This window comes from Megalobrama amblycephala, linkage group LG3, assembly GCF_018812025.1.
Source record: "Megalobrama amblycephala isolate DHTTF-2021 linkage group LG3, ASM1881202v1, whole genome shotgun sequence".
Lineage (NCBI taxonomy): Eukaryota > Metazoa > Chordata > Actinopteri > Cypriniformes > Xenocyprididae > Megalobrama > Megalobrama amblycephala.
The window spans coordinates 57,229,137-57,255,020 of NC_063046.1; the positions used below are offsets into that span (position 1 = coordinate 57,229,137).

At 41.9% G+C, this 25,884-nt stretch overlaps 1 protein-coding gene across 6 annotated transcripts in view; it reads left to right on the plus strand.

The window, feature by feature from the left end:
* Window positions 1–13,057: 13,057 nt before the first annotated feature.
* Window positions 13,058–25,884, plus strand: part of LOC125265749 (sodium/potassium/calcium exchanger 2-like) — a 74,335-nt gene continuing 61,508 nt past the window's right edge. For 2 of the 6 annotated variants that reach the window (XM_048186176.1, XM_048186178.1), the window contains exons 1-2: window positions 13,058–13,546; window positions 15,003–15,983. In XM_048186176.1, the coding sequence (XP_048042133.1) occupies window positions 15,117–15,983 (867 nt within the window). In that variant the 5' untranslated portion in view covers window positions 13,058–13,546; window positions 15,003–15,116. The remainder of the gene's footprint in view (window positions 13,547–15,002; window positions 15,984–25,884) is intronic. The other 4 variants (XM_048186175.1, XM_048186179.1, XM_048186177.1 and 1 more) reach the window with 4 other exon arrangements.

Consider the following 25,884-nt stretch of genomic DNA (forward strand, 5'->3'; position numbering starts at 1 on the left):
GTTTATAATGATGCCCCAAAATAGGCAGTTAAAAAAATTTGAAACTTCACAGAGGGGACACCTTAGACTTATATTACATCTTTTAAAAACATAATCTAGGGCACCTTTAATAACTTTAAATGCGAACTGTTTGTGTCAAGGATTTACACCGTCGGGTTCTTCTGGTAGCGTTATTTATTATTTCCTTTCTGTAACTGCCTGGGTTAGGGTTTCCACGAGCAGAAACTTTAGCAATGTTGTGTCTGTGAATTGCTGTCAGAGTTTTATCACAATGATTGTGTGTCCACACAAATCTGTTAGCCTATTTGGAATAACAAGAATATTGTCTTTAAAAACAAATCTTTATTTTTTTGAAATTGGTAGGCTATGATAACGGTATGTTCTTGTGAGATTTATTTACGAATGGACACCTGAAAGTAGCACATCAACATATAATACTCCGAAGAATTAATGGTGTGAAGATTTTAGATAATTTTACATCATACCAGTTTAAACTGTGCAATATATTAAGATTGTATAAATTGTAAGAAGTGTATTGAAAATACAAAACGGAAGTATGTGTTCATATAATGTTATTCCCTGAAGAAATAATTTAATTTCGTTCATTTAATGCTGCTATAACAATGAGTACTGTTGTAAATCTCGTATATTTCTGTATGCGACAGTCTTGTTCTGCAATAAAGAGATGAATGATGACAATGGTAAAAATGCCATGTACAAGAGTTTTTTTTTTTACAACATTAAAAGTCTTCATGTAGAAATATTATTATATTAAACACAATTTTTTTTAAATTATTATTATGTCATATTTATCGAAATAAAACTGGAAAAATAGACTTTGATATTTAAAAAGAATAAGCCTATGTTGATCTTCATTGTACATAGGCCGCAGGCACTGAAATGTAGTAGGCCTACATTAAGCATTGAATGAAAAGTTTTTTACTGCATGTAAATGTCGGAAACATGCGTTTATTTCACAAATAATGTGCAATAAAGACAGCAAAGTTTGCAAGTTACTACGGGTTACTTCAGTGCTCTGTATCCAACTCCTCCGACTTCAAGCAGCAAATCTCGCTGATCGGTAAGTGTGTTTGAGATCTGCCAAACACCTCGCCTTGAATTTACATGAAATTAGGCGACTACAGTCATTCTCTAACCGCATTTGTGGCATATGTACAACTAATGTGTACTTCATTCGAGCGGCGCTAGTATTCCACTATGCTGTCGGAAGTGAGGATCCACTGCATCGAGTCCAAACAATAGTTGCGTCCCAAATGACGCACTTATACACTATGTACTTGTACACTATGCACTCATCCATGTAGTGCGTGAATTGTATAAGGTTATTTTGTCATTTAACAATGGAGTCCGATCCTCCCTCAAAGTCCCTTTAAGACAAGTCATTTCACTCGGCGGCCATCTTTGAAACGCCTCTCGGGCATCCTGGGCATCATGCAATATCTTTGAATGGGGAAACATCAAATTCTCCAAAACTGTTCGCCAACCTTACGATTAAATTTCATATTTAAAATCACCAATGCAATCTAACAACGACCAGCTCATAAATTTAGTTTCTAAATGCTCAAATCATGACAAAAAAAATTTATTTTTTTGGCTGGATCAAGCTAATGCGCATGCGCAGACCTAAATGCGCGTCTCTTCGGAGGCGCGCGTCTGACTGTTTCTATAGAAACCGGTGATTCTAACGGCCGCTGAAGTGACGCGATGACTTTACCAGTCGGCGATTGGCTCTTATTTAGAAGGCGGGACTTATTCCGCCATATTGCGCGTTACACTTTCTCCCATTCAAAACAATACGAGTGACACGTCTTGTGTTATTCTGTAGTCTTTGCCTCCCTTCCCCTCCACTACGTAATTAAAGCTGCGACAGTCGAGTGCACGAAGTGTTCAACATTCCACACTTCGTTTTTTCTGTTAATTTAGTGCATCATTCGGGTATTTAAAGTGCACTTTTTCTTTTTGGAATTTTCTGTGTGAATGCACTACTCACACTATTTATACTTAAAAACGTCATAGAATAGTGCACAAGTACGCGAATTGGGACGCACCTAAAGACTATAGAATAACACAAGACGTGTCACTCGTATTGTTTTGAATGGGAGAAAGTGTAACGTGCAATATGGCGGAATAAGTCCCGCCTTCTAAATAAGAGCCAATCGCCGACTGGTAAAGTCATCGCGTCACTTCAGCGGCCTTTAGAATCACCGGTTTCTATAGAAACAGTCAGACACGCGCCTCCGAAGAGACGCGCATTTAGGTCTGCGCATGCGCATTAGCTTGATCCAGCCTGAAAAATAGTTTTTTTTCAAGGGCGTAGATTTGGTTTCAACATTGGGGGGGTTGAACGTATGCTGCCTGTTTTTTATTTTTTTATTATTAAAAAATAATAATCTGTTTTATCTGTAGCATTATTGGATCTATCTATCTATCTATCTATCTATCTATCTATCTATCTATCTATCTATCTATCTATCTATCTATCTATCTATCTATCTATCTATCTATCTATCTATCTATCATCTATCTATCTATCCTTCATAACTTTATGAAATTTATGTATAGGCTAATCATTCATCAAATTCTAACATAACTGAGTGATTCTAAAAAGAAAGAAATTATGTTAAATATTGAAACCGCCAGTAGGCGGCAGCAATTCGCTGTTTTATTGAGTGAGTCACTTAAATTGTTCATTCAGCCAATTTGTTCAAAAGGCAAATTAATTTAGGAAGAAAACAAACACTGATGTGAATACTTTTGTCATTGATCATTACAGACACTATTAAAAAATGAACTAACAAAACACATGGCTGTTTTGGTAACTGGTTACAGTTACACTGATAGTTATGGCTACATTGCAATGGATTAGCTAGCTAAAATATGAGTGTATTACACAACATTCTCATACCTCCTTCTCAGTACATGCTTTATTCTTTTTAATGGACCAGCGGTTTAATATAATTGGCTGGGCAGCGGTTCTCTTCATTTTTGGTGCTACCCATGCTCTCTCATTCAAACAGTACAGCACTACTCGCATTGTTCTGGTGAAAGAGCGACGCGCATTGGTTGGGCGTTACCAATCGGTTCAATGGAGGGGGAGAATATTTTTGTCTAATTTATTATGACAAAGTCATATTTGAATAGAAACAAAATTATTGTTACAAAATAAATGAATTCTACATATTTTTCAGTTGATCTACTGTGATTTTCATGTTGAAATATTGGGGGGGTTGTAACTGAAGAATTTGAATATTGGGGTTACCTCCCCCCCATCCCCCCCACAAACTACGCCCCTGCTTAAAGGGACTTTGGTCCAAACGAAAGCTGTGACATCATGTGAAAAGGGTCTATGCCACGATCCAACAACATGTGTTCTTTTTATCTTCCGCATGTGTGCACAAGTACACAGATGCAAATCTGTCTCGAGTCTCGACCATTAACGCAAAAAACGTCTCGGTTACGTATGTAACCCTCGTTCCCTGAAGGAGGGAACGGAGACGTACGTCAGTAGTGACCGACGAATTGGGATCCCAAATAAAGCGCCACAGTTATGAAACCCCTTCCAGTGCCCAGTGCAAGCTCTAGCCACCCGTCGCACCAATTGGGACGGTGAAGGGGGCGAGCTTACGCCGAGAGAGTCTACTGCTGTTCCGACATACCCACTAAGTAAACTAGACTACACTGGGGAAGCGAACCCGTAGGGGACGCTGCGGAGGCCACTACCTACCCAATGGGGGAGGAGTTTACGTGGAGAATACACATATGGACTGGCCCGGGGGGCACTATGCATATGGAGTCCCTGGGATGGCTCCACCTGGGTAGGGGGAGACTCATCTGACAGGTGACAGCAGAGCTGGCTCTGCTAAGGGAAAGACACGGACTCGGCCCGTAGGGAGTTTTAAACCGTGGATGAATACACATATGGGACCGCTCACATAGAGGAGTCACGACATATGGGCCCCAGCCAACAGACAGCGTCAGCGACGGATGTAGGCCTGGCATCAGACACTCCGCAATGTCCGAGCCAAAGGGGGAGGCGGAGGAACTCGACAGGGTTCGCCAAGCGGGGAACACGACTGGAGTAAAAAGTATGCACGTATCCGGCCAAGGGGCGGGAATGGCATTGCAAGCCGACACTTAGAGCGGGTACAACACGTCTACCGACTAGTGGATGCGAGTACACGTGAAGATACCGGCTCTACACGTAGGCTATAAAACCTAGCGAACATGTTAGGTGTCGCCCAGCCCGCAGCTCTACAGATATCTGTCAGCGAGGCGCCATGAGCCAGCGCCCAGGAAGAGGCCACCCCTCTGGTGGAGTGGGCTCTCAACCTGAGCGGGCAAGGCACGCCCTGGGATTCATACGCCAAGGCGATGGCATTCACTATCCAGTGGGCCATCCTCTGCTTGGAGACAGCCTTTCCCTTCTGCTGGCCTCCGTAACAGACAAAGAGCTGATCTGAGGTCCTGAAGCTTCGCGTTCTGTCCACATACACACGCAGAGCGCGGACGGGACAGAGCAAAGCTAGGGCTGGGTCTGCCTCCTCCGAGGGCAGCGCTTGCAGGTTCACTACCTGATCTCTGAAGGGAGTGGTAGGAACCTTGGGCACGTATCCAGGCCGGGGTCTCAGGATGACGTGAGAATCACCGGGCCCGAACTCTAGGCACGCTTCGTCGACCGAAAACGCATGCAGGTCCCCTACCCTCTTAAGGGAAGCCAATGTGACCAGAAGGACAGTTTTCAGAGACATTAGTTTCAGGTCGACTGATCGCAAGGGCTCAAAGGGATGACCCCGGAGAGCTGAGAGAACCAGGGTCAGATCCCAAGAGGGTACGGAGGAAGGGCGAGGAGGATTCAGTCTCCTTGCCCCCCTCAGGAACCTGACGATCAGATCGTGTTTCCCCAGGGACTTACCCTCAACTGCGTGGTGATGTGCAGCGATAGCGGCAACATACACCTTCAGGGTGGAGGGAGACAGCCTTCGCTCCAACCCTTCTTGCAGGAAGGAAAGCACAGATCTGACCGAGCATGATCGGGGGTCCTCTCGGCGAGAGGCGCACCATTCGACGAACAGGTTCCACTTCAGCGCGTAGAGGCTCCTAGTGGAAGGAGCTCTAGCGGAAGTGATGGTGTCTACGACCGCTTGCGGGAGATCACTCAGAACCTCCGCATCCCGTCCAGGGACCACACGTGGAGGTTCCACAGATCGGGACGCGGGTGCCACAGGGTGCCACAGGGTGCCCCGTCTCTGAGTCAGGAGGTCCTTCCTCAGAGGAATCGGCCAGGGAGGGGCTGTCGCGAGGAGGATGAGGTCCGAGAACCAGGTCCGAGTGGGCCAGTACGGAGCCACTAACAAGACCTGCTCCCCGTCCTCCCTGACCTTGCACAGGAGTTGTGCGAGAAGGCTCACTGGGGGAAACGCATATTTGCGTAGACCCTGGGGCCAGCTGTGTGCCAGGGCATCCGTGCCGAGCGTGCTGCCGGTCAGGGAATAGAACCACTGGCAGTGGGCAGTTTCTGGGGAGGCAAACAGGTCTACCTGGGCCTCGCCGAAATGCTGCCAAATCAGCTGAACCGCCTGGGGGTGGAGCCGCCACTCGCCCGCAAGTGGAGGCTGCCGTGACAGCTCGTCGGCTGCACGGTTGAGCACACCTGGGACATGAGTGGCCCGAAGGGACCTCAGATGCTTCTGACTCCACAACAAGAGATGGCGGGCGAGTTGCGACATGCGACGGGAGCGTAGACCACCTTGATGGTTGATGTACGCAACGGCCGCAGTGCTGTCCGAGCGGACCAGTACGTGCTTGTCTGACAGCAGCTCCTTGAAGCGGCCCAGTGCAAGACGTACTGCTAGCAACTCCAGGCATCCTCGGTGAGGCGCGCAGTCCGGGCGACCGAGTCTAGCTCGAGACTGAGACAAGAGATCCTCTGCCCGGGGGAGAGTTGCTCTTGTCCCAGTTGACCCGAAGCCCCAACCGGCTGAGGTGAGCTAAAACCATATCCCTGTGTTCGCACAACTGCGCTCGCGAGCTGGCCAGGATCAACCAGTCGTCGAGGTAGTTGAGAATACGAACGCCTTGTTCCTTGAGGGGAACAATGGCCGCCTCCGCATCCTTCGTGAAGACGCGGGGCGACAGGGCCAGCCTGAAGGGTAGGACTTTGTACTGATATGCTCGACCCTCGAACGCAAACCGTAGAAAGGGTCTGTGGCGAGGCAGAATCAAGACATGAAAGTACGCGTCCTTCAGGTCGATCGCTGCAAACCAATCCCGGAGACGGACGCATTCGAAAACGCGCTTCTGCGCATCTTGAACGGCAACTTGTAAAGGTACCGGTTCAAGACGCACAGATCCAGGATTGGCCATAGCCCACCGCCCTTTTTGGTACAATGAAGTAGGGGGCTGTAAAACCCCGACTTCATATCGGCTGGAGGGACCGGCTCGATTGCATCCTTCGCCAGGAGGACAGCAATCTCCGCCCGGAGAACAGGTGCGTTGTCCAGTGACACCTGAGTGTAGTGGACACCCCTGAAAACCGGGGGACGCCGGGCGAACTGAATCGCATAGCCGAGTCTGATGGTACGAATGAGCCAGCTGGACAGGCTGGGGAGCGCTATCCACGCTTCCAGACACCGAGCCAGCGGGACCAAAGGCACCACAGACGCACCGGGGGTGGGGCAGCGAGGCAGAGTACGGGGACCCGACTCGGACGGCATGGGAGCGGCCCGGAGTGTGGTCAGACTCTGCGAGGTAGCAGTGTGAATGGGAGACGGCACATGGGGTGCGGCCTGAACCACCACACTGGAACCTGCTGGTGAAGTGAGAGAGGGCTGAGAGTGGCAAGGGGGGGCCTTGCACACTACCAGCCACACCCTCTTGGGACCTGGAGGATCAGATAACAGTTCTATTCGTGGGTACCGCTGGACTCCGGAGAGCCAGCGGCGGAACAGACCAGAAATCTCCACCCGGCCCTCCTCCGGGGACAGAACTGTTTACTTCAGCTGCAGGTCACCATATCCCCAGGACCGCCTCCTGCTAACCAACTGGGTTGGCTGCGGGGAGAGCGGGCTGGGTTTTAGGCCAGCTTGTGAGATGAGCACATCGAGAAAGTGTACTTGACGATGACACATCCCAGCAAGACCAGCCAGGGGTGTTTCCGGACCACCATGGTGGACATTGTCTGGCCAGAGGCCTGCGCTATGACCTGTATCATGCGTAGCTCAACCCTGACTCAGAACTACCCACATGCAATGAGTGCTTTGGCCTACCACGGACTTGCCGGGGGCCAAGACCCATGCAGGGCAGAGGTGGTGTGCCCGTAGCACTGCGACCCCACCCTAAAGGGTAGTGAGAGAGAAAAAACTTGTAATGCAGATTATGGCCCCCTTGGCGTTCCATATTTAACACCAAAGAGGCTACAAAACTGCCAAGTTTTTCCATGCACGTCCAGGCACAGGGGGCGGGGCAAGGCGAGTGCGTGTCACACAACGCCCCCAGGGGCCCGGGAAAGCATGGTTGTCAAGTCTGAATCTGATTCAGCATGAGCACATCACGACTGTGGGACGCTCAGCATTATCTTCATTTTCAGAGCCCAACAATACTCTCTCCAATGTAGCAGTCGACATCTGATCCTCTGCTGGAGCTCCGACTAAGACGCTAGGTCCCTCATGAGAAGGACCAGCAATCCAAGCAGAAGCTACCAGCCATGTTGGACAGTGAACGTGGCCGTCCAACTGGACGACACATGGCGCACTGGGCGCCGACGTGGCCATGTTTTATTAAACATGAACCACCCCATAGTCACAACATGTTTGCGATGCACTAGAGGAGTGGGGGGCCCACGGAGAATGGCTCGGCGGGTATAGCCCCACTGTGATCCTCTGGTCACCCAGGCTTATTAACCAAAGTAGTATTTTTCTTATTCAGAAAAATAAACTAGATCGGAGAATAAGTGAGGGGACTCCACCTCATTAAAGGCGCTCGAGTCTCGACCGTGCATCTAGAGCGCCAGACGACGCGCAGGGTTGCCATGGCAACGCGCGCTGTCAGCCGGCAGCTCGACGGCACACGGCGCGCTGAACGCTCAAGCCCTTACGAGAAAGGCGAGACAAACAACGCGCCGACGTGGGCATATTCTCATAAGAGAATATGAACCACCCACAAACACAGTCTCAGCACGCTAAGCAGACATGAGAGAAAGTGATAGTGGCCGTCAGTGAGGATAGGAACAGACGGCCTCCAGAAACGCACAGACAGAATGACGTCTTGAAAAAGATGCAGTGTCTGTCTGTGAAGCTCTTTTAGAAGGGGAAGAGTCAGCTCTCTCGTGCTGAAGCACACAGGGAGTGACGCGATGTGTTCAGGTACACCACTCCCCGAACACACCGGGAGGAACCAGCCCAAATCGCAACAGACAACTGCGTTTTATATGGGAATTCAGTTGCTGTTAAAACAGCAGTTGAGAGCTTAAGCTCAGGCTCCCCGGGAAGCTCGCGACCTCGCTGTTGTGCCTTAACGCCAACACAAACAGACGCTGAATCTCCAAGGCTGTTTAGTTTCACTCTTGTGAAGTCTGAAGCTGGACACCAACTGTTGGCTCCGAAGCGAAAGACAGAGTGCGATTGCATCTGCTTCCTATTTATATACACCTGTCGGAGGCGGTGCGCATTATGCAAATATCGCACGCCAATTCCATTGGCTTGTTTTAGTTCACTCGAAGCTGATAGGGCTCTCTAGCGATATCCCAATTCGTCGGTCACTACTGACGTACGTCGAACGTGACCGACTGAAAGGGAACCATATTATTTTATAATTGTAAAAAAGCACAAACACGTCAGAGATGCCAAATTCAGCGACTGAAATTAGTTGAGGTAAAGTGACGGCTCACAGACAGCAGCGGCAAACCTGTCACTCAAGTGGCCACACCCTTAATTATGCAGAAATTTAAGGCTTAATATAATTTAAATGGACAAGTTATAAAAAAAAACACCCCCCTCAGAGTTGTCATGAAGGGGAGAATTAGCACTATAGACCAAAACCACAATTTGATCCAGGCTGTAAACGTTTTTTTTCTGCTGTAAAGTTGGCCGTTTTAACATGGGACTCAATGAGATTCTGCTCTCTTTTGGAGCCTGTCCTTAGCGGCCAGTCGATGAATTGCAGTTTAAGTCACTTCCATATTGGCTTCAAGAGAAACTGGGGGAGGTTGCCACTTGTTTGGGACACTAATTGTAATTTCGAATACTATTTAGGATGGATACAATGCAAATTGGGATACAGCATCAGACTATTTTTGTGGCGACCGCACTGTAAAAGGTTTTGCCACAAACTCAACTCCGTCATACAGAGCCCTGCACATAACATGCAGGAAAAAAATAGTAAGCTAAATTGTGTGCCATTAATAATTTGTTCCCTCGATTTATAAATCCTGCGCATGATTTACTAATTCATTCCCTCGATTTGCTACATCGTGCAAACGATTTATAAATCGAAGGAACAAATTAGTAAATCGTGCTCACGATTTAGCAAATCGAGGAATGAAATAGTGAATCGTGCACACAATTTACTTTTTTTTCTTACAATGTCATGTGTGGGGCTCCATACCTTCACCTTGATATCAAGAAACAGCGTTTCACCTCAATAAGAAATATCGTCACGTTTTAATATTGCGAGATCTTGTGGCACGAAATATTGATACACCCCTATTTAGAAACAAGTGTAAACAATTTTGAATCATTGTGTGTAGCCTAACATGATAACTGTGTTGTAGTTGTGTTTCTTTTGCTGCTCGTGTTCATCATTTTGCAACAAATGCATCACAGTGCAAAATGTGTTTTTGTGAGTGAGATTGTGTTTAAGTTTTGCAAAAAGAGTGCATGAAATTTGCAAATAGTCTAACTGTGGCTGCCTGGTCAGGTCAATACAAAGTAATATTTTTATTGCAGGATTATGTATCAATCTTAAAGCATCAAGCTTATAGAACAGTGGCAAGGAATACTAATACTACCAAGCTCTGAGAGCCCCCAAGTGGTCGGGAGCATTTCCGTTGTGTTGTGGCTTTATTTCGTTTTGTTGTGGCTTGTTTCCATTGTGTTGTGGCTTGTTTCCATTGTGTTGTGGCTTTATTTCATTGTGTTGTGGCTTGGTTCCGTTGTGTTGTGGCTTTATTTCGTTGTGTTGTGGCTTGTTTCCATTGTGTTGTGGCTTGTTTCCATTGTGTTGTGGCTTTATTTCATTGTGTTGTGGCTTGGTTCCGTTGTGTTGTGGCTTTATTTCGTTGTGTTGTGGTTTGTTTCCGTTGTGTTGTGGCTTTATTTCGTTGTGTTGTGGCTTGTTTCCGTTGTGCTGTGGCTCGATTTCGTTGTGTTGTTAACTTATGTTTGCTTTTTTAATTTCATTGTGTTGTGCACTACTGGGCCACCGTAGAACACACTCTTGTGTGAGGGAAGAATTTAGAAGAGTGGAAGGAGACTGAACAGCAGCTACTGTTAATGCAGATTGTTTGGGGGTTAACAAAGTAGTTTGAATTGTACACACCTTCAGCTTATTAAACCACGTTATTATGTTCCACTATTCGGTGTAGCCTTCACTGACACTGCCGCAGCTGAGCTTTTCATAATACATGTTGAGAGACCATGTATCGAATCAAACAAATGAAGTCATTATCCTAGAAACCCCCTAGGTTTTTTGCATCTATGAAAACATGTAACTTCCTGCTCCCTCTTGCTATTGGTAGGCCTACCTGAAGTACACGAAGAACAGTGATAGAACGTTAGACAATGAACTACTGAATGACATTTTTTTATTATTATTATTATTAAATACAAACAAGAGGAAACAAAGTCACATTAATAACAACAGCTGCCAGGCAAAAAAAGGAGAAAATAGTTACATTCTTTTTTTTTACTGCTTTACATGTTTTCAGTGTTTATAAAATGTGTAATCTTTGCACACCAAATCTATTACTTCTTATGCATTTCCCTAATAAAATAAATAATGTGTCAATAATAATTAATAATGTAATAATGTATTTTTTTTTTTTTTACATTTCAAAATATCATTCTAAAAATAAAAATTCACCTCAAATACACAAAATTCAGGTTTCTAAACAATCTTGAAACAAAAATGCAATCTTGAGTAAATACAGTGATAAAATAAATGCAGAATTGTCCATCTCCCCCCCTCAGGTCCACAAAATTGACAGGAAATGTTTCAGCTTAAATCTTTCCGAAACATGTGTAACTATAAATCCTATATCGTATTTTGTAGGATACTTCATTATGGATGTAAACCTATAGCAAGGCCAAATGAGTCAAAGGTTATTTCTGACACACTTTTGCCCCAAGGTGGCAATATCGGGCATCTTTTACTATGAAAGTCTGTGCAGTCCAATTCATGACATAAGCCAAGTTAGATTTTCAGTTCATTTTTATGGTTTTAATTTTAGATCTATGAGTAGTAGTAGATCTATGATTACTATTCTGAATCTGAACAAGTATGTTTTGTGATAAACTAGCTGCTGTTAACAGTCATTTAAGAATAATTTACTGAACTGTCAATGCAAAAAGATACACTAAGAGTGATGTCTTGTTGATTGTGAACAAGATTAATTAGTACATTATTTGTTGGGCTCTAAATCAGAACTAATTATTGATCTTGTGTTACCCAACTTTGTGAATATTACTCTTATTGGCTGGCTGAACAAACTGCTTGGGAATCTGTTGGTCAGTGTGTCACACACACACACACACACACACACACACACACACACACACACACACACACACACACACACACACACACACACACACACACAGATATTAGGTTTCCATTTTTTATGGGCACATTCCATAGACGTAAGTCCCCACAAGGTCAAAATTACTGGTATTATATAAATGGAATGACATTTGGTCCCCATAATGTAGGGAATACCAGGACCACACACACACAGACTATGCAATCATTATAAATTGATAGAGAGGTGAGTTAACACTAGCAGACTGTAAATCATGACTCACTCTGAATTGTGTCCATCAAACAGTAACTTAATGAGCCAGCGAGAATGTGTGTGTGTTGATGAGGGCAAGAGTGTTCTGGATTCTGCGTGGGCAATTGTAATAGATTCAGCAAAAAATACTGCATAGATCTGCACAGTGAATAAAAGCAATTACCCGAATAAACATTCCCAAACAACACACACACACACACACACACACACACACACAAACGACACAACAACCCAACCAAACACCAGCAACACTCATACACCCCCAACACTTTCACACTTCTGTCTCCTGACAGTATCAGTAAACACAGCCATTATTTTAGAAGAATAAAAATGGAGAGTCTCAATTTGAGACAAAAATGACAGATTTAGAGCACCAATACATTGATCCCTGTCAGCTCACTCAGGAAACTGTGAATAAATGAACTCACTCAACACACCAAACAGACTCATGAATAGAGCCTGACTCTCTCTCTTTTTTTTTTTAAAGGGTGAAGGGTACATTTCCAAAGAGGGAGATGGAGAGAGATTTTCTCCCACACAGCCATAAATTTGGCCAAAAGAAAGATTCTCAATATTAATAGGTTTCTCAAACCTTGTACCGCACTTTTTACAGAATAAACTCAAATGCAAGTGAGTCTGAGGGAGGGCAGTTATGCGTAATCACATTTGATCAGCACAGCCACAACAACCACTGCTGTGGTCATCATGCTATATGTGAATGAATCTCATGAATGACTATAAAGAAAATGATCTCCTATCTAAGAAAAAAGAGATTACAGTTTGCATTAAGAAAATGAAGCCAATAAAAGCTTCTATCTGTTTTTGGGACATAACTTTCATTTAAAAAAAAAAAAAAGCATTCTCTGTAAATCTCATTACTGCAAAAAGCATTCTTATTCTGATATTGTCATCGTATGTGTAAAAATATTAATTCATTTGGAGGCTATGAAGTATTTAAAAGTACTATCTGTACTATATGATACAGTAACCGGAGGCACCATTTAAAAATAATACAGTGTCATGTCAGTTATGAATGGGAGGGGGAGAATCTGTGAACATGATGATTTGTTCTTTTCCTATCAGTCGGAACTCGTGATGATGTGAGAGTTCTCCAGTCGGAGAACGCTGCTGCTGTAACCACGACAACGCTTCCACTCGGGCCATTGTGATGTCACAGAGCCACACGGCGGCGCGGAATCGTGCTGGGCGACACCTGTGCGCGCGCTCTCTCACTCTCACACACACACACACACACACACACACACACACACACACACACGCAGAAAGAGAAAGGGGCTGTGGTCAGTTTGATCATTGCTCCTCGCCATAGGTAATGTCTGGGAATAAAATCATGAAATTGGACACAGAGACGCGCTTTCGGAGCTCCGCCCCTAAATAACATCATCATCATCATCATAGACGGAGAGAAATAACTGGAGGGCACGAGAGAGGACGCACGCGGACTGTCAACCTGCTGCACGCGCCGCACCGAACCGTCGCGTTCATCCATCACCTCTGAATGTAAGTCACATTTTTTTTATCAGTGAGTTTATCTGCGTATTTATTTCCTTTTATTATACAGCTCGGAATTGATTCGTTGTACATGGCACATGATGCATCATTAGTGTTATTAAGAGTATGAGCAGACAACGGTGCGTTAGGTCAGAACTTACCTTCATATATCAGACTATTGATTATTCCGTGATTTTATATTTATATCATACATATTTTGTCACAGAGCTCAGAGGTCATGAGAATGACAGGTCTGTTTTATGTCAGACAGACGGTGATTATTCAGGTATGACAGCCATACCGCCCTTTAATAGCAACATGATGAATGACAGCATTATTAGAAGTGACATTGCCATGCATGGAGAAATTTACTGATGATGTTCATAACATGATATGACAAATGACTGGGAGAGAGAGAGAGAATGACAACACGACGAGCATAAGTAAAGGGTTTGGAGAAATACAGATGTTCATTTAATTATTTACCTAAATATGTCCAAAAATCAGTATTCGCAAAATAACAAATGAAACCATCTCCCATTATACATTATTGTTATACTTAGTAATACAACAATTAATAATAATAGTGATTGTTATTTTCAGTAAAAGTAAAACAAAATAAAGACAGAGTTAGCCTAACTAATCATACTTACCAACTCACTCAACACTTCCATTTTCTGTACTGCACTTTCTCCTTCTGCTACTGTAGTTGCTGGACTTTAACAACTCTTAGCACTTAATTTGTATCTGTTCCAGCGACTAAGCCTATAAATGCTTCAATACAATAAATGAGCATACTGGTAACTCACTTTAATATGCTTTATAGAAAATATGATATATGTACATGTAAATAATAGACCTTTCTTTAATCAGGCTACATTCATTCTAGTATTCTAATAGCATGATCAATGAGGAAGGAATAGTGTTGATCTAGTGAGGAAGACTTTTAAATGTGTTGTAACACTGGCAGGAGTAGAGCTGAAATTAAATTATGAAAGTTTCATTCAGATGTTCAGAAGCATTGTTATTTGATAATCTACTAATTTCAGATGTTCAGAAAAATATTTTTATAGATAATAAGGAGTCAAAATAAAGACATTTGTTTTCATTGCAGTCAGATTTCTCAGTAGTATCACTGTTGATGAATTTTAGCTCTTATTTAGATCTTATTTTTGGTTATGTAAGGTTCATGCTGTGAAACTGCTGCGTCGCGCATGAGAGGGATGCAGACATGCTTTTGACTTTGTGCCGTTTCACTGTGACCTTGAAAATGCAGACGCAGCTGTGAGTGAGAGCAAGTCAGCAATCGCAGATGCTCACAGATTCACACGTCACACACCACTTACTTAGTGCACTCAGACACACTTAGTGCACGGACACCGACCTGGCAGCATAGATCTAGCTGGCTTTGTGTGGTGCGTGATTAACCCCCACCCCACCCTTTCTCTGTGATTATTTTTCTCAGGCTAATATGAGGAAGCCTCTGGTGTGCTGAAGGACATCTGGATTCCACAGATTTATTGTACAAGTAGCATTCTCAGCATGCGCCAAGCCCAACCGTAACGTAACAAGAGAGCACATGAGCGTTGAAGCAGAGAGAATGGTCATGGCCTCCGACGTGCAGCACCGTCAGATTGTCTGTGCCCGCCAGCGCTTGTGGAGAAAACTCAGGCCTGCACGGGTGATCGGCCTCCTCATCAGTCTGGTAGCAATAAGTGCATTGGCCTTCTCATGGCACTCTACTGCTCAGTGGGAGGGGCTACAGAGCCACGCTCCACACAGGACACTGCTATCCACACACCTGAGTTACCACAGTAACCTCTCAGAGGACACGCCCATAGCCATGCGCTCGTCCGCAGAGACAAACGAGAGTCAAGGGGACTATCCGACTGACCTGTTCAGCCTGGAGGACCGTCGGCGCGGCGCTGTCGTGTTACACATGTTCGGCATGATCTACATGTTCATTGCACTCGCCATCGTTTGCGATGAGTTTTTTGTCCCTGCGCTCACGGTCATCACAGAGAAACTCAAGATCTCAGATGATGTGGCAGGCGCCACCTTCATGGCGGCTGGGGGCTCGGCTCCTGAGCTCTTCACCTCTGTCATTGGCGTATTCATTTCCCACAGCAACGTGGGCATCGGAACCATTGTCGGCTCCGCAGTGTTCAACATCTTGTTCGTTATTGGAATGTGTGCTGTGTTCTCGAGAGAGATCCTGAACCTGACATGGTGGCCTCTTTTCAGAGACGTCTCCTTCTACATCATCGGCCTCATCATGCTCATAGTTTTCTTCCTGGATAACTACATCACGTACTGGGAAAGTATCAGCCTGCTGCTTGCCTATGCCACCTATGTGGTCTTTATGAAGTTCAATGGGACGGTAGAGACTTTCGTCAAGGGCATCGTAAACAGAAACCAGGTGGTGGAAGTGGAGGCCCAGCCAAAGGTGAGTTGACAACATCTCTTCCTTCCTCTGACTGTTCAACCAATGTAGAATTTCCCATATGAATGGTGGATTGGTTGAAGACTGGTTGAGGAGATTGAGTAATTGGGTCACTGGTCTGATTGTAAGAGAGTGATTTCTGGGCAGGATTACTGCAGTAATAGGAGATATCACAATACCCTAACCAGAGACCAAAGTTTGAAGACCAAGGGATAAGCAGAAAAATGCAAATTATTATTTCTTTTCAACTACATAAATAGTAATCTTATACAAGGCCCCATACCAGTAGCCACTCTCAGCCCTTGAGGTCCTCCTCGCAGTCCACGCTTTGGTGGCTTCGTGTTATCTAGGGCTCTACAACTTATGTTCTGGAGGCCCGTTGTCCTGTAGACTTCTATTATTTGGTTAATAAGTGGACAGGAATTGAAAGGTTGTTAGAGTGGTTGGCATGCGCAAGAGATCCTGAGGATTATGAAGAGTCATATAAATTCTAAACACACAATACCGGACCGAGTCAGCACTCAAATGTTGCCAGGCAACAGGTAGAAGTTGTCTTTATGGGATACACTCAGAGACATATGCATATGCCCATGCATGACTGTGAATATAGTTTTCCTATGTTTTGGTTGTCCATGAAGGCATAAGCTCTTCATTTGTGATGCAGTAGTCATGGATGCAGCTGAAATAATCCTGCAGGCTTTATGTAGCATAATCCATTTGTCTCTGCTACAGCAATGAGGCCTTGACTAACAATAATCATGATCTAATACAGCAGTTTAACCTTGAGCCAAATCCCTAACCCCTGCAGCTTCCAAAGCATCTTCAAGCACCACACTAGAAGATACACAATTTCCAACTGAACTTCCCTTAAAATAGTCTGCTGTGCATGTTGTTTCATTAATCACAAATGTAATATGGTGTTTAAGCAATGTACAAACGTACAGAATATTGTGCTCCGTACAAAATAATTTCTGGTGACCTAAAATTAGATTTTTTACTTAAGGTTTTGCTTGCACAGTGATAGGACGTACCTAATCAGTTTAATTTGAACACTCTGCACAAATTTTTGCCATTTGCACATTGAACTCAAAACATCCACAGATTCAGCAAACTGGTTTTGGGATCAATGCTGCAATTATTTCAAGCAGCATCCTTGCAGTTTCCTCTAGTACGTCACATGGCTTCAACAGCAGTCCACATACTCCCACAGGATTGTGATGTTCGGTAACATAACACTCGCCTTTTTAGGTGTAAAATAAATAATATTAATATTATTAATACAGCATAAATGCCCACTGTTATGATTGGATTCCACATATGGGACTGTTTTCAAAATGCTGTCTGTTCTTGGCTTAATCCCCCTTGCAGCAATTTCAATGCAGAATCATGTGCATCATACTGTGTAAGTTTAGGCTTGTAACAGCTAGAAGTATCGCATTCACAATCACCAACACCAAATTTAGCAGATAAGGAATTTAGCCATTTTCTGTGAGATTTTAATGAGGCTCAAAAAATTACTACTGCCTTTATTGTAGGAAAACGTGGATTAAAGCCCAAAGTATACTTGTGTTTTTATGCATATGTGAGGGTTCATGTACAGATGCAAATTTCGTCACCATAACAGTATTCTCGCCACCCGATTTTTGTAACCACGCATACTTTTTTTTTTACACGCAGATCGCACATGCGCAATTGAATTTGTTTTGCACTAATCATTGTTCCACAAGATGGCAACACTGGCCCGGGCTACACTGCAAAAAATTATTTTCATACTTGGTATTTTTTAGGGGTGGGAATTGCAGGGTACTTCACGATATGATACGATCACGATACATGGCTCACGATTACAATAATATCACGATACAGTGATTCTGTGATAAACGATATATATTGCTAGACAATCCTATAATGATACATTACAATATCTGTATATATATATATATATATATATATATATATATATATAGGTTTATATATATATATATATATATATATATATATATATATATATATATATATATATATATATATATATATAGGTTTTCTCTCTTTATTAAAGTCCAAATTGTTAGAAATCAGCACAAAAAGTCTGTTAAAAAGTCAGTCTGTTATTAAATTTAACATTTTAAGTAAATTAAACATTTTGTGCTTATACTTTTTAAAAGCTTAAACTTTTATTTGCGTGTAAACTGACATTTAGCCTAAGTTAACTGCTTATTGACTTGTTTTATATAAACCTGGTACATTAAAAAAATACCAACCTCTATTATTTAAACCTGGGAACATCTCAGTGTTTACCAGCTTCCTTAAAATAATACTGGGAATAGTGTTGTCAAAGGTACCGAAGTAGGTAGTGTATTTTAAAATGTTAAAAATGTGACGATAGCAGCATAGCCTAGCATTTTGAGTGCTGTTGAGCGGATTCTTAAACACCTCTGATTGGACATTGTGTGTTCACGCGCTCAACATATATGTCTGTGATTTGGCTACAATGATCAACGCTTCCAACACATATTGTAAATAAACATCTTTGACGCTTTTCATCAAGTGCTTCAGATTCGCACGGGAGCGTTTGAAAGCAGGTGTGTATCAGAGGATCCCTAAAATATCCGCTGATAGACGCCTGCTTTTAAACGCTTCCGTGTATATCTTTGTAAGTGCTCTGTGAAAAACGTCAAAGATGTGTACATTAGTCACATTAATAGTATAAAAGCCTAAGTGCATCCAGACTTTGAACTTAAATGTGGCTGGGGCATTATTTTTCTCAGACTGCTGTCTGCTATTCGGTTAAAAACCTCTTTTTCTTAAGCTTGTTAACTTCTGTTCATGTTTTCCTCATTCATGTGTTGAGCGCCGCCTTGAAGTAGTGAAGCTGGGAGCAGGGAAATCTATTGTGCCTTATTTTATTAATTAAAATATCGATATTTGGCACCAGCATATCGATTCTCATATCGCACAGAGAAGGACAACGATATATCGCCATATCGATATTTTGTCACACCCCTTATTTTGTCTTGTGGTGCGATCAAGTCACGTCGAAATGATCGTATTTACGAGCTGAACGCACATGAATGCCAGCACAATGTCGTAAATATGAGTGGGAAGTTCGGGATTTTCTTTAAGCCTCGATCTGTACGAGTTGGGGGCGTGTCGGTGCGAAACATTGCGGAATACCACAATATTATAGGTATTTAGCAGCAACATTGTCCAGCTTTTATATTTACAATGAAGTAAGCTAATTGCCTGCAGAAAATATGATAGCATTATAATATAACAAAATAATATGTAATGATAAAGTTTACAGTGGCTTCATAAATTCAATAAAAACATCAGAAAAAAGCAAAACACACCTGATGCACATTCTTTGTTCTTCATTTTCATTACGTAGAAGTGCTGTATTTATGTGTAATTAATTAAAGGGATAGTTCACCCAAAAATGAAAATTTGATGTTTATCTGCTTACCCCCAGGGCTTCCAAGATGTAGGTGACTTTGACACAAATGATGATTTTTAACTCCAACCGTTGCAGTCTGTCAGTCGTATAATGCATGGCAATGGTAACAAAATCTATGAGGGTTAAAAAAAAAAACATGCACAGACAAATCCAAATTAAACCCTGCAGCTCGTGATGACACATTGATGTCCTAAGACATGAAACGATCGGTTTGTGCAAGAAACCGAACAGTATTTATATCAATTTTTAACTCTAATACTGCCTTGAGTGTGCGCACGGCATTCAATGCCAGTACATGCTCTGGCGTAGTTTAAACATGGTGCCTGTAGTATAACAGTTGTTAAACCACTAAAAAAACATGGTTTTATTACATCAAAACTTAATTTTATTTTACTTTTCATTACTTTTCATAAGGTCAGCTTTACAAATAAAAAGGACACATACAAAGATCACATACCTCAGTTGGATATTGAAAAACCATAGGCACAGCTGATGGTTTAAGTCATAAGTGATCCTCTCCTGGGTATGTAAAATCATCAGGGGAAAAATGATCGCTGCAGACCCTCAACAACTTTAGTACGTTAATGGGTGTGTTGATATCCAGCCGAAGAGCAATCAACCATAACTTCAGGTGAGCAGGCTCAGAAGTTGGGAATATTTGGAAAGTCATCACTCCTGAATGAGTTTGCGTGAGAGAATGTAATTTTTTAGTTTTAAGTCAGTTTGAACAGGATAAGCACAAGTAGTAGCATTTTGATTAGCCGTCGTACCTACAGTGTTTGTGCAGTGTAAACAATGAGTGACGTATATGCACGAGAGATCACTTCCGGCGCTTGCGTAAACTATGCCAGAGCGCATACACACCTCATACACCGGATGCCGTGAACGCGCTCAAGGCAGTTAGACATGGTGTATTACAGGTAAAAAATTATACTGTTCGGTTTCTCGCACAAGCTGACCATTTCGTGTCTTAGGACATCAGTGTGTCGTCATGAGCCGCAGGGTTTAATTTGGATTTGTCTGTGCGTGTTTTTTTTTACTCTCATAGATTTTGTTACCATTGCCATGCATTATACTACTGACAGACTGCAACGGTTGGAGTTAAAAATCATCATTTGTGTTCTACTGAAGAAACAAAGTGACCTACATCTTGGATGCCCTGGGGGTAAGCAGATAATTTTTGGGTGAACTATCCCTTTAAGAGAAGGTACACCGCCATCTTACTCCGATGAAAGTTACCTGAACGCACCTGACGTCGTAAACACGACTTCCCACCTCGTAAATACGAACTTCCCAGGAGGACTTGAACACACCATTGTTTCCAGTCAAAATTTCAAAAAATTCTTAAATCAAGATGCATTTTTGTTTTAGCAGTCTTGTTTCCTGTGAGAATAAAATCTAAATTAAATTAATTTTGCTTAAAACTAGTAAAATTATCTGCCAATGGGGTAAGAAAAATAATCTTAATGCAAACGGAAAACACAATTTTTTTTCTTACCCCATTGGCAGATAATTTTACTTACAGTGTATTGTTTCACAGTAGAAAACAGAACAACAACATCAACATACCAGAGACTGCAACAACAACTGATGCCCGCATTGACAAGCGCTTGTGTGAGGGGGTTATGAGATAGACGGTACTTTAGTTTAAAAGAGTACAAAAACATTTTTATTGGTTAAAACTTACTGTACAAAAATGAAAAAAAGCGTCATGAGCTCTTTTTAGAGCTCATGTGTTGACCCCCTGCATTCATGCATGCTATAAAATAGAGTATACTTTGAAAGGCTCTGTGCTTCTTCTCTTAGGTCATGCATCACCTCTGGGGAATGTGTGAGGTATCAAGTTGACACACCATCTATTAGCATTAGCTCTTGTTAACCCATAAAAATAAGACATAGGGCTACTCAAGCTAATATTGAGTAATATTGAGATTTTTAAGTAAACATGAGATTTATATGTTTAATAAAAATGTTCATGAAATTAAATGAAAATGTTTAATGAAATTAGAAAATATTTAGGAGATTGTTGTTTAATTTAGTTTTATACATGTGTTTTCATATCCATATATTTTATTGTAATGTCACTGGTCACTGAGTTTTACACAATTCTTTGGTTCTTTTGTATTGTGGGTTTACATTGGGTTTGTATTGTCACATGCTCTCTGACTTATCTTAAATACGAGTTTCCTAGGTAAAAATTGCACAAGAATGGCCTCCCATTTTGAAACTTGAATGCGATGAGTTCGTAATCACGACTTCAAAAGTGGGAATTATCAAGTTTCCGATAGCACGTGAATGCAGCATTACTTCTTCTCACCGCTGCTTCCTGATGGTTTAGAGGACAATTACTCCAAGTCGCCCCCTGCCGTTTCAAAGAATAGCGCAACGGCAAGCACGTCAAGTATAAAAGCCACATCTGTTTGGGGAGGTGTATGCGCAGTCAGCAGAGGCTCACGATGCGGAGCCAGGCGAAAGTAAAAACAAGGCTTAAGGCAGCCAGGAGAAGTCTTGTGGAGCTGAATCTAAAAGTAAACTGTATTGCAGCAGTGGGAGATTGTTGGATTGTGGAGTCATGTTCATTACGTTATTCTGTTCACAAGGGATTATACAATGTCTAGTGTCTGAGAAGCCCTGCTGGGTTAAGCTAAACAAAATGTGTCCAGTTAAAAGAATTAATAAAATCTTTGGAGATATCAAAGGCTCCTTAGACCTCTGCTCAAATCTGCTGTTGTATTTCAGATATGTCACATAAGGTTAAGGTTAGAGGTTAGAAAGATTCAACTGGAGGTAGGGATTCTCTGTTTGTTGATGTCAAAAACATAATATTATAGAGGCAGTAAGTGCAGTAGAACAGATGCGCCCTGGTAGTTTAGGCTGATTTGTCAAGGATGGCCACCGCTGTCTTTCTTCAATGCTAATTGCTTTGACAACAGACAGGTCTCTATAGTGATATGAAGTGAGGTGAAGCGTTTGTGAAAAACAGCCTAGCTAAAGGGAAGGAAAAACACTGATGGTACTTTAGGAAGCTGTTTGTTCGTACCATGTTCTTTATGGGGTGTAAAATGACTCAGGATAGTCTTGGGTCAGCGCTGTGCCATGGGCTGTGCGATTGCAGTCCCAGAAACATAAACCCCCCCTCACCTTGTTGACTTTGGCATTGGCTCTGTGAAAATTAATATACTTGGGTTGTAATTCCAGTAAGTATTACTTTTTCTATAGCATTATAATGCTGTAGTTAAGCTGCAGGAACTTAACTTGATTATTTACAGTACTCAATTGAAAGAAATGACCTGAATGCCAGCAGAATGGAAATAAAGAACTACAGTTTGGATAAAATTTAAAAGATCGAACAGGGCTCAATGCTAAGGATTTTTTCTACTGGCCCGGTTGGGCCAATGGTTCAAATTTTTACTTGCCCCACAAAAAAAATTAAAAAAAATAAAAATAAAGTAAAAGAAAAGAAAATGGGCCTATAAAATAAGCCTAGTTATTGTTTTTGTTGTTTTTGATACATGTAACCTTAATAAATAGGTTTATGACACCAAAAAGCTACTAGATTAACTCACTTAAATTTTAAATATTGTTAGACAAATAAACAGTAAGTAATAAAATAGTAACAAATAATCAAATTATGAGTAATAGCAAAAATAAATACAACAGAACAGCATATAAATGAAATAAACAATGATTTTCAAGTTCTTCATGTAGGTTTAAACAGGAGATTTTCAGGTACAGAAATTGTAATCTAGCGTATAACTATATAACTATAGATTAAACTTTATTAAGTCAGTCAGTCAAGAGCAGCGGATGCATAAATAATGTTTTGAAATGTTGAAAATATAAAATGTTAAATACTGTTGTTTGAAATTATTTATAAAATGAAAAGACACTTTAAATGTAAAATTAAACCCGCCAGTAGGTGGCAGCGAATGTCATTGAGATTCAGCCGATCCATTCAAATGGCTGATTCATTCAGGAAGTGTTACTCAGAGATGCAAAACAATACTGTGTCAGAGATTGTATATTATAGGGAGATGAGAGGGTCTGTATCTCTTACCATTGGAGAAAGCGTAACGGCTAACTTAATCACGTGCGGCACCTCTCAGCCTATTGTGTAATGGCAGTTACATCAGTGCCCTCCATTCAAAACTCCTTCCCTGCGTACCGCCACCATTACACTTTTTTTGGCTAAAGGTTGCAGGCTTGCCTTCCAGTGGCTTTGACACAACATCTATTGTTCTATCTGTTAAACAGTAATGCGGCACATTTGCTGTTGGTAATGCCGTAAATGAGTCCTACTTGTCCCAACATTTCCTAGTCTGCCTTCTCTCAAAAAAATACATTTTTATCAAGCTAAAATCTACATATAGTTCCCAACGAAAGTATTGTTTAGTGTAAAACATGCTGAAGATTAGCGAACAGGCTGTCGATTAATTAAATGATTAGCTATTTCCCCACAAAAGCTGTTTAATCAGCATAGTGAAGCCTCTCATCCATTGACATCCATTCAAAAAACGGCCTCTGGTCTCCTTCCCTGCGTACCGCCAGAGGCGGAGCGTTAGCATTAGCCGTTATGCTTTTTTGGCTAAAGGTTGCAGGCTTGCTTTCCAGTGGTTGTGTAGACTTTGGAACTATTTTCGTAGACGAAATAGAGAGAAACAGGTGATTTGGTGTCTAAAATGTAAGTCACTTGATATTAGGTTCTTGTTCATTTAACTGTACACTGTATAAAATCAATATCACATTTGTAATCATGCTGATATTTGGAGAAAAACGAAACTTTTTGTTTATTTTTGGTTAACTATATTAAATAATATAAATATGAAAGATATACAGGGTCATTATTACCCCTTATCTTGAATTCTGGGGCATTCTAAAGGCATTTCAGTAGACTAAATCACGCAGTGAAATCGTGCACACTAAATATGCACGCGCACTAGTCTAACCTACCAGACTACGTCACTTAGTGTATGCGTGCACTCAATGGGTGTTTTTGTTTGGTTTTTGTAAAGTGAGGAACATGAGAGATTGGCTGTTAGCTTTTGCATGAAGGTGTTATTCATGATGGTAGTTTGTTTATTTATTTACCATATTTTAAAATTTTCATATCATACCAATTTGTGTTATCTTAAAAGTGCTGCAAGTAGAATTTGAACAATGCTGTTGGACATTGTTAATATTTGAAATCAACCCAAACAAACCCACCCCTCATTGCTCCGCCTCCAAAACTCGCATTCCAATCTTAACCACCCTGGTCCGAGATGGTTTCGAACCCCGGCCCGAGTGCTGCTGGCATGCGAGGCGAATGCACTATCAATGACGCTAAACACCGCATTCTCTAGTGGTAGTCTGTTTATCACAGCTGATGTGCAACAAAACGACAAACGAACAAACGACAAGAAAGCACAAAAAATGAACGTACAATACACAAGAGTAAATACAAAAAAAAAAAAAAAACATTTGTTGTTAGTCGCAAACAGCACAGCAGCTAAAGACAATTAAAACCCAGTGTTACTCACATGAGTAGCGGGATCAAAGCAGCCTCTGTGTCTGTTTTCAGGCCTTCCCACTTAGCTTTTAGAAAGCTTTACTAGAAAGCTTTTTTGATATAAACACGGGTCCTAAAGCGCTTGCCCAGGCATTCCATGATATTCTTTTGAGCTCTTTTGTATTGTGTACCATTTCTGGTTCTGCAGTTTTTTTTTTTTTTTTTTTTTCTTATTTTCAAATCTCCCTCTTGCTCGTTCTCTCTCCTCGACCGTCATACGCCCCCTAATGCTGATTGGTTTGACATTTGTTGTTGGTATCGGCTGACCAACTTCCAAACAGTGTATTTGAAATACTACTGAGTCCACCTTTAATAAATAGAAAGAATGTTTTGGAGTACCACAAGAGATTCCAAAGAGATTCATTGATAATACTTGATGTTTGATGTTTGTGCTGACATGCTCTTGTTCAGTTTCAGTCACATTATGGAAATCTTTTTGAGTTTTATTTTACTTTGCATTATCACATGAACATTACAGCACTTTGAATTACATGAACTCACCTTCTGTCTTTTTATCACTCCCATTGGTAGTTCTAACCCTGGTTCATAACTGTGGATGATGCAATGCAAAATATCTAAACATCCTTAAAAGAAGATAAAAAAAATTACTAGAGAAAACTGTAATATAATAAGACTTTTTGGCTATTGGTCTAAAAAGAATTATATACATTTTTTTCTAGAAAATATATCCTTGCAAAATGTAAATTATATTACCGACAACTCTAATCAACTGAATGTGACTATAAGGAATATTATGAAACATTAACCTCATAATCTGTGTGTGGGTTTTCTTTTTCTCTCGGTGCTCCGGTTTTCCCTTACAATCCAAAAACATGCAGTACAGGTGAATTGAAGACACTAAATTGTGCATAGGTGTGAATGCATGTGTTTGTGTGAGTCTC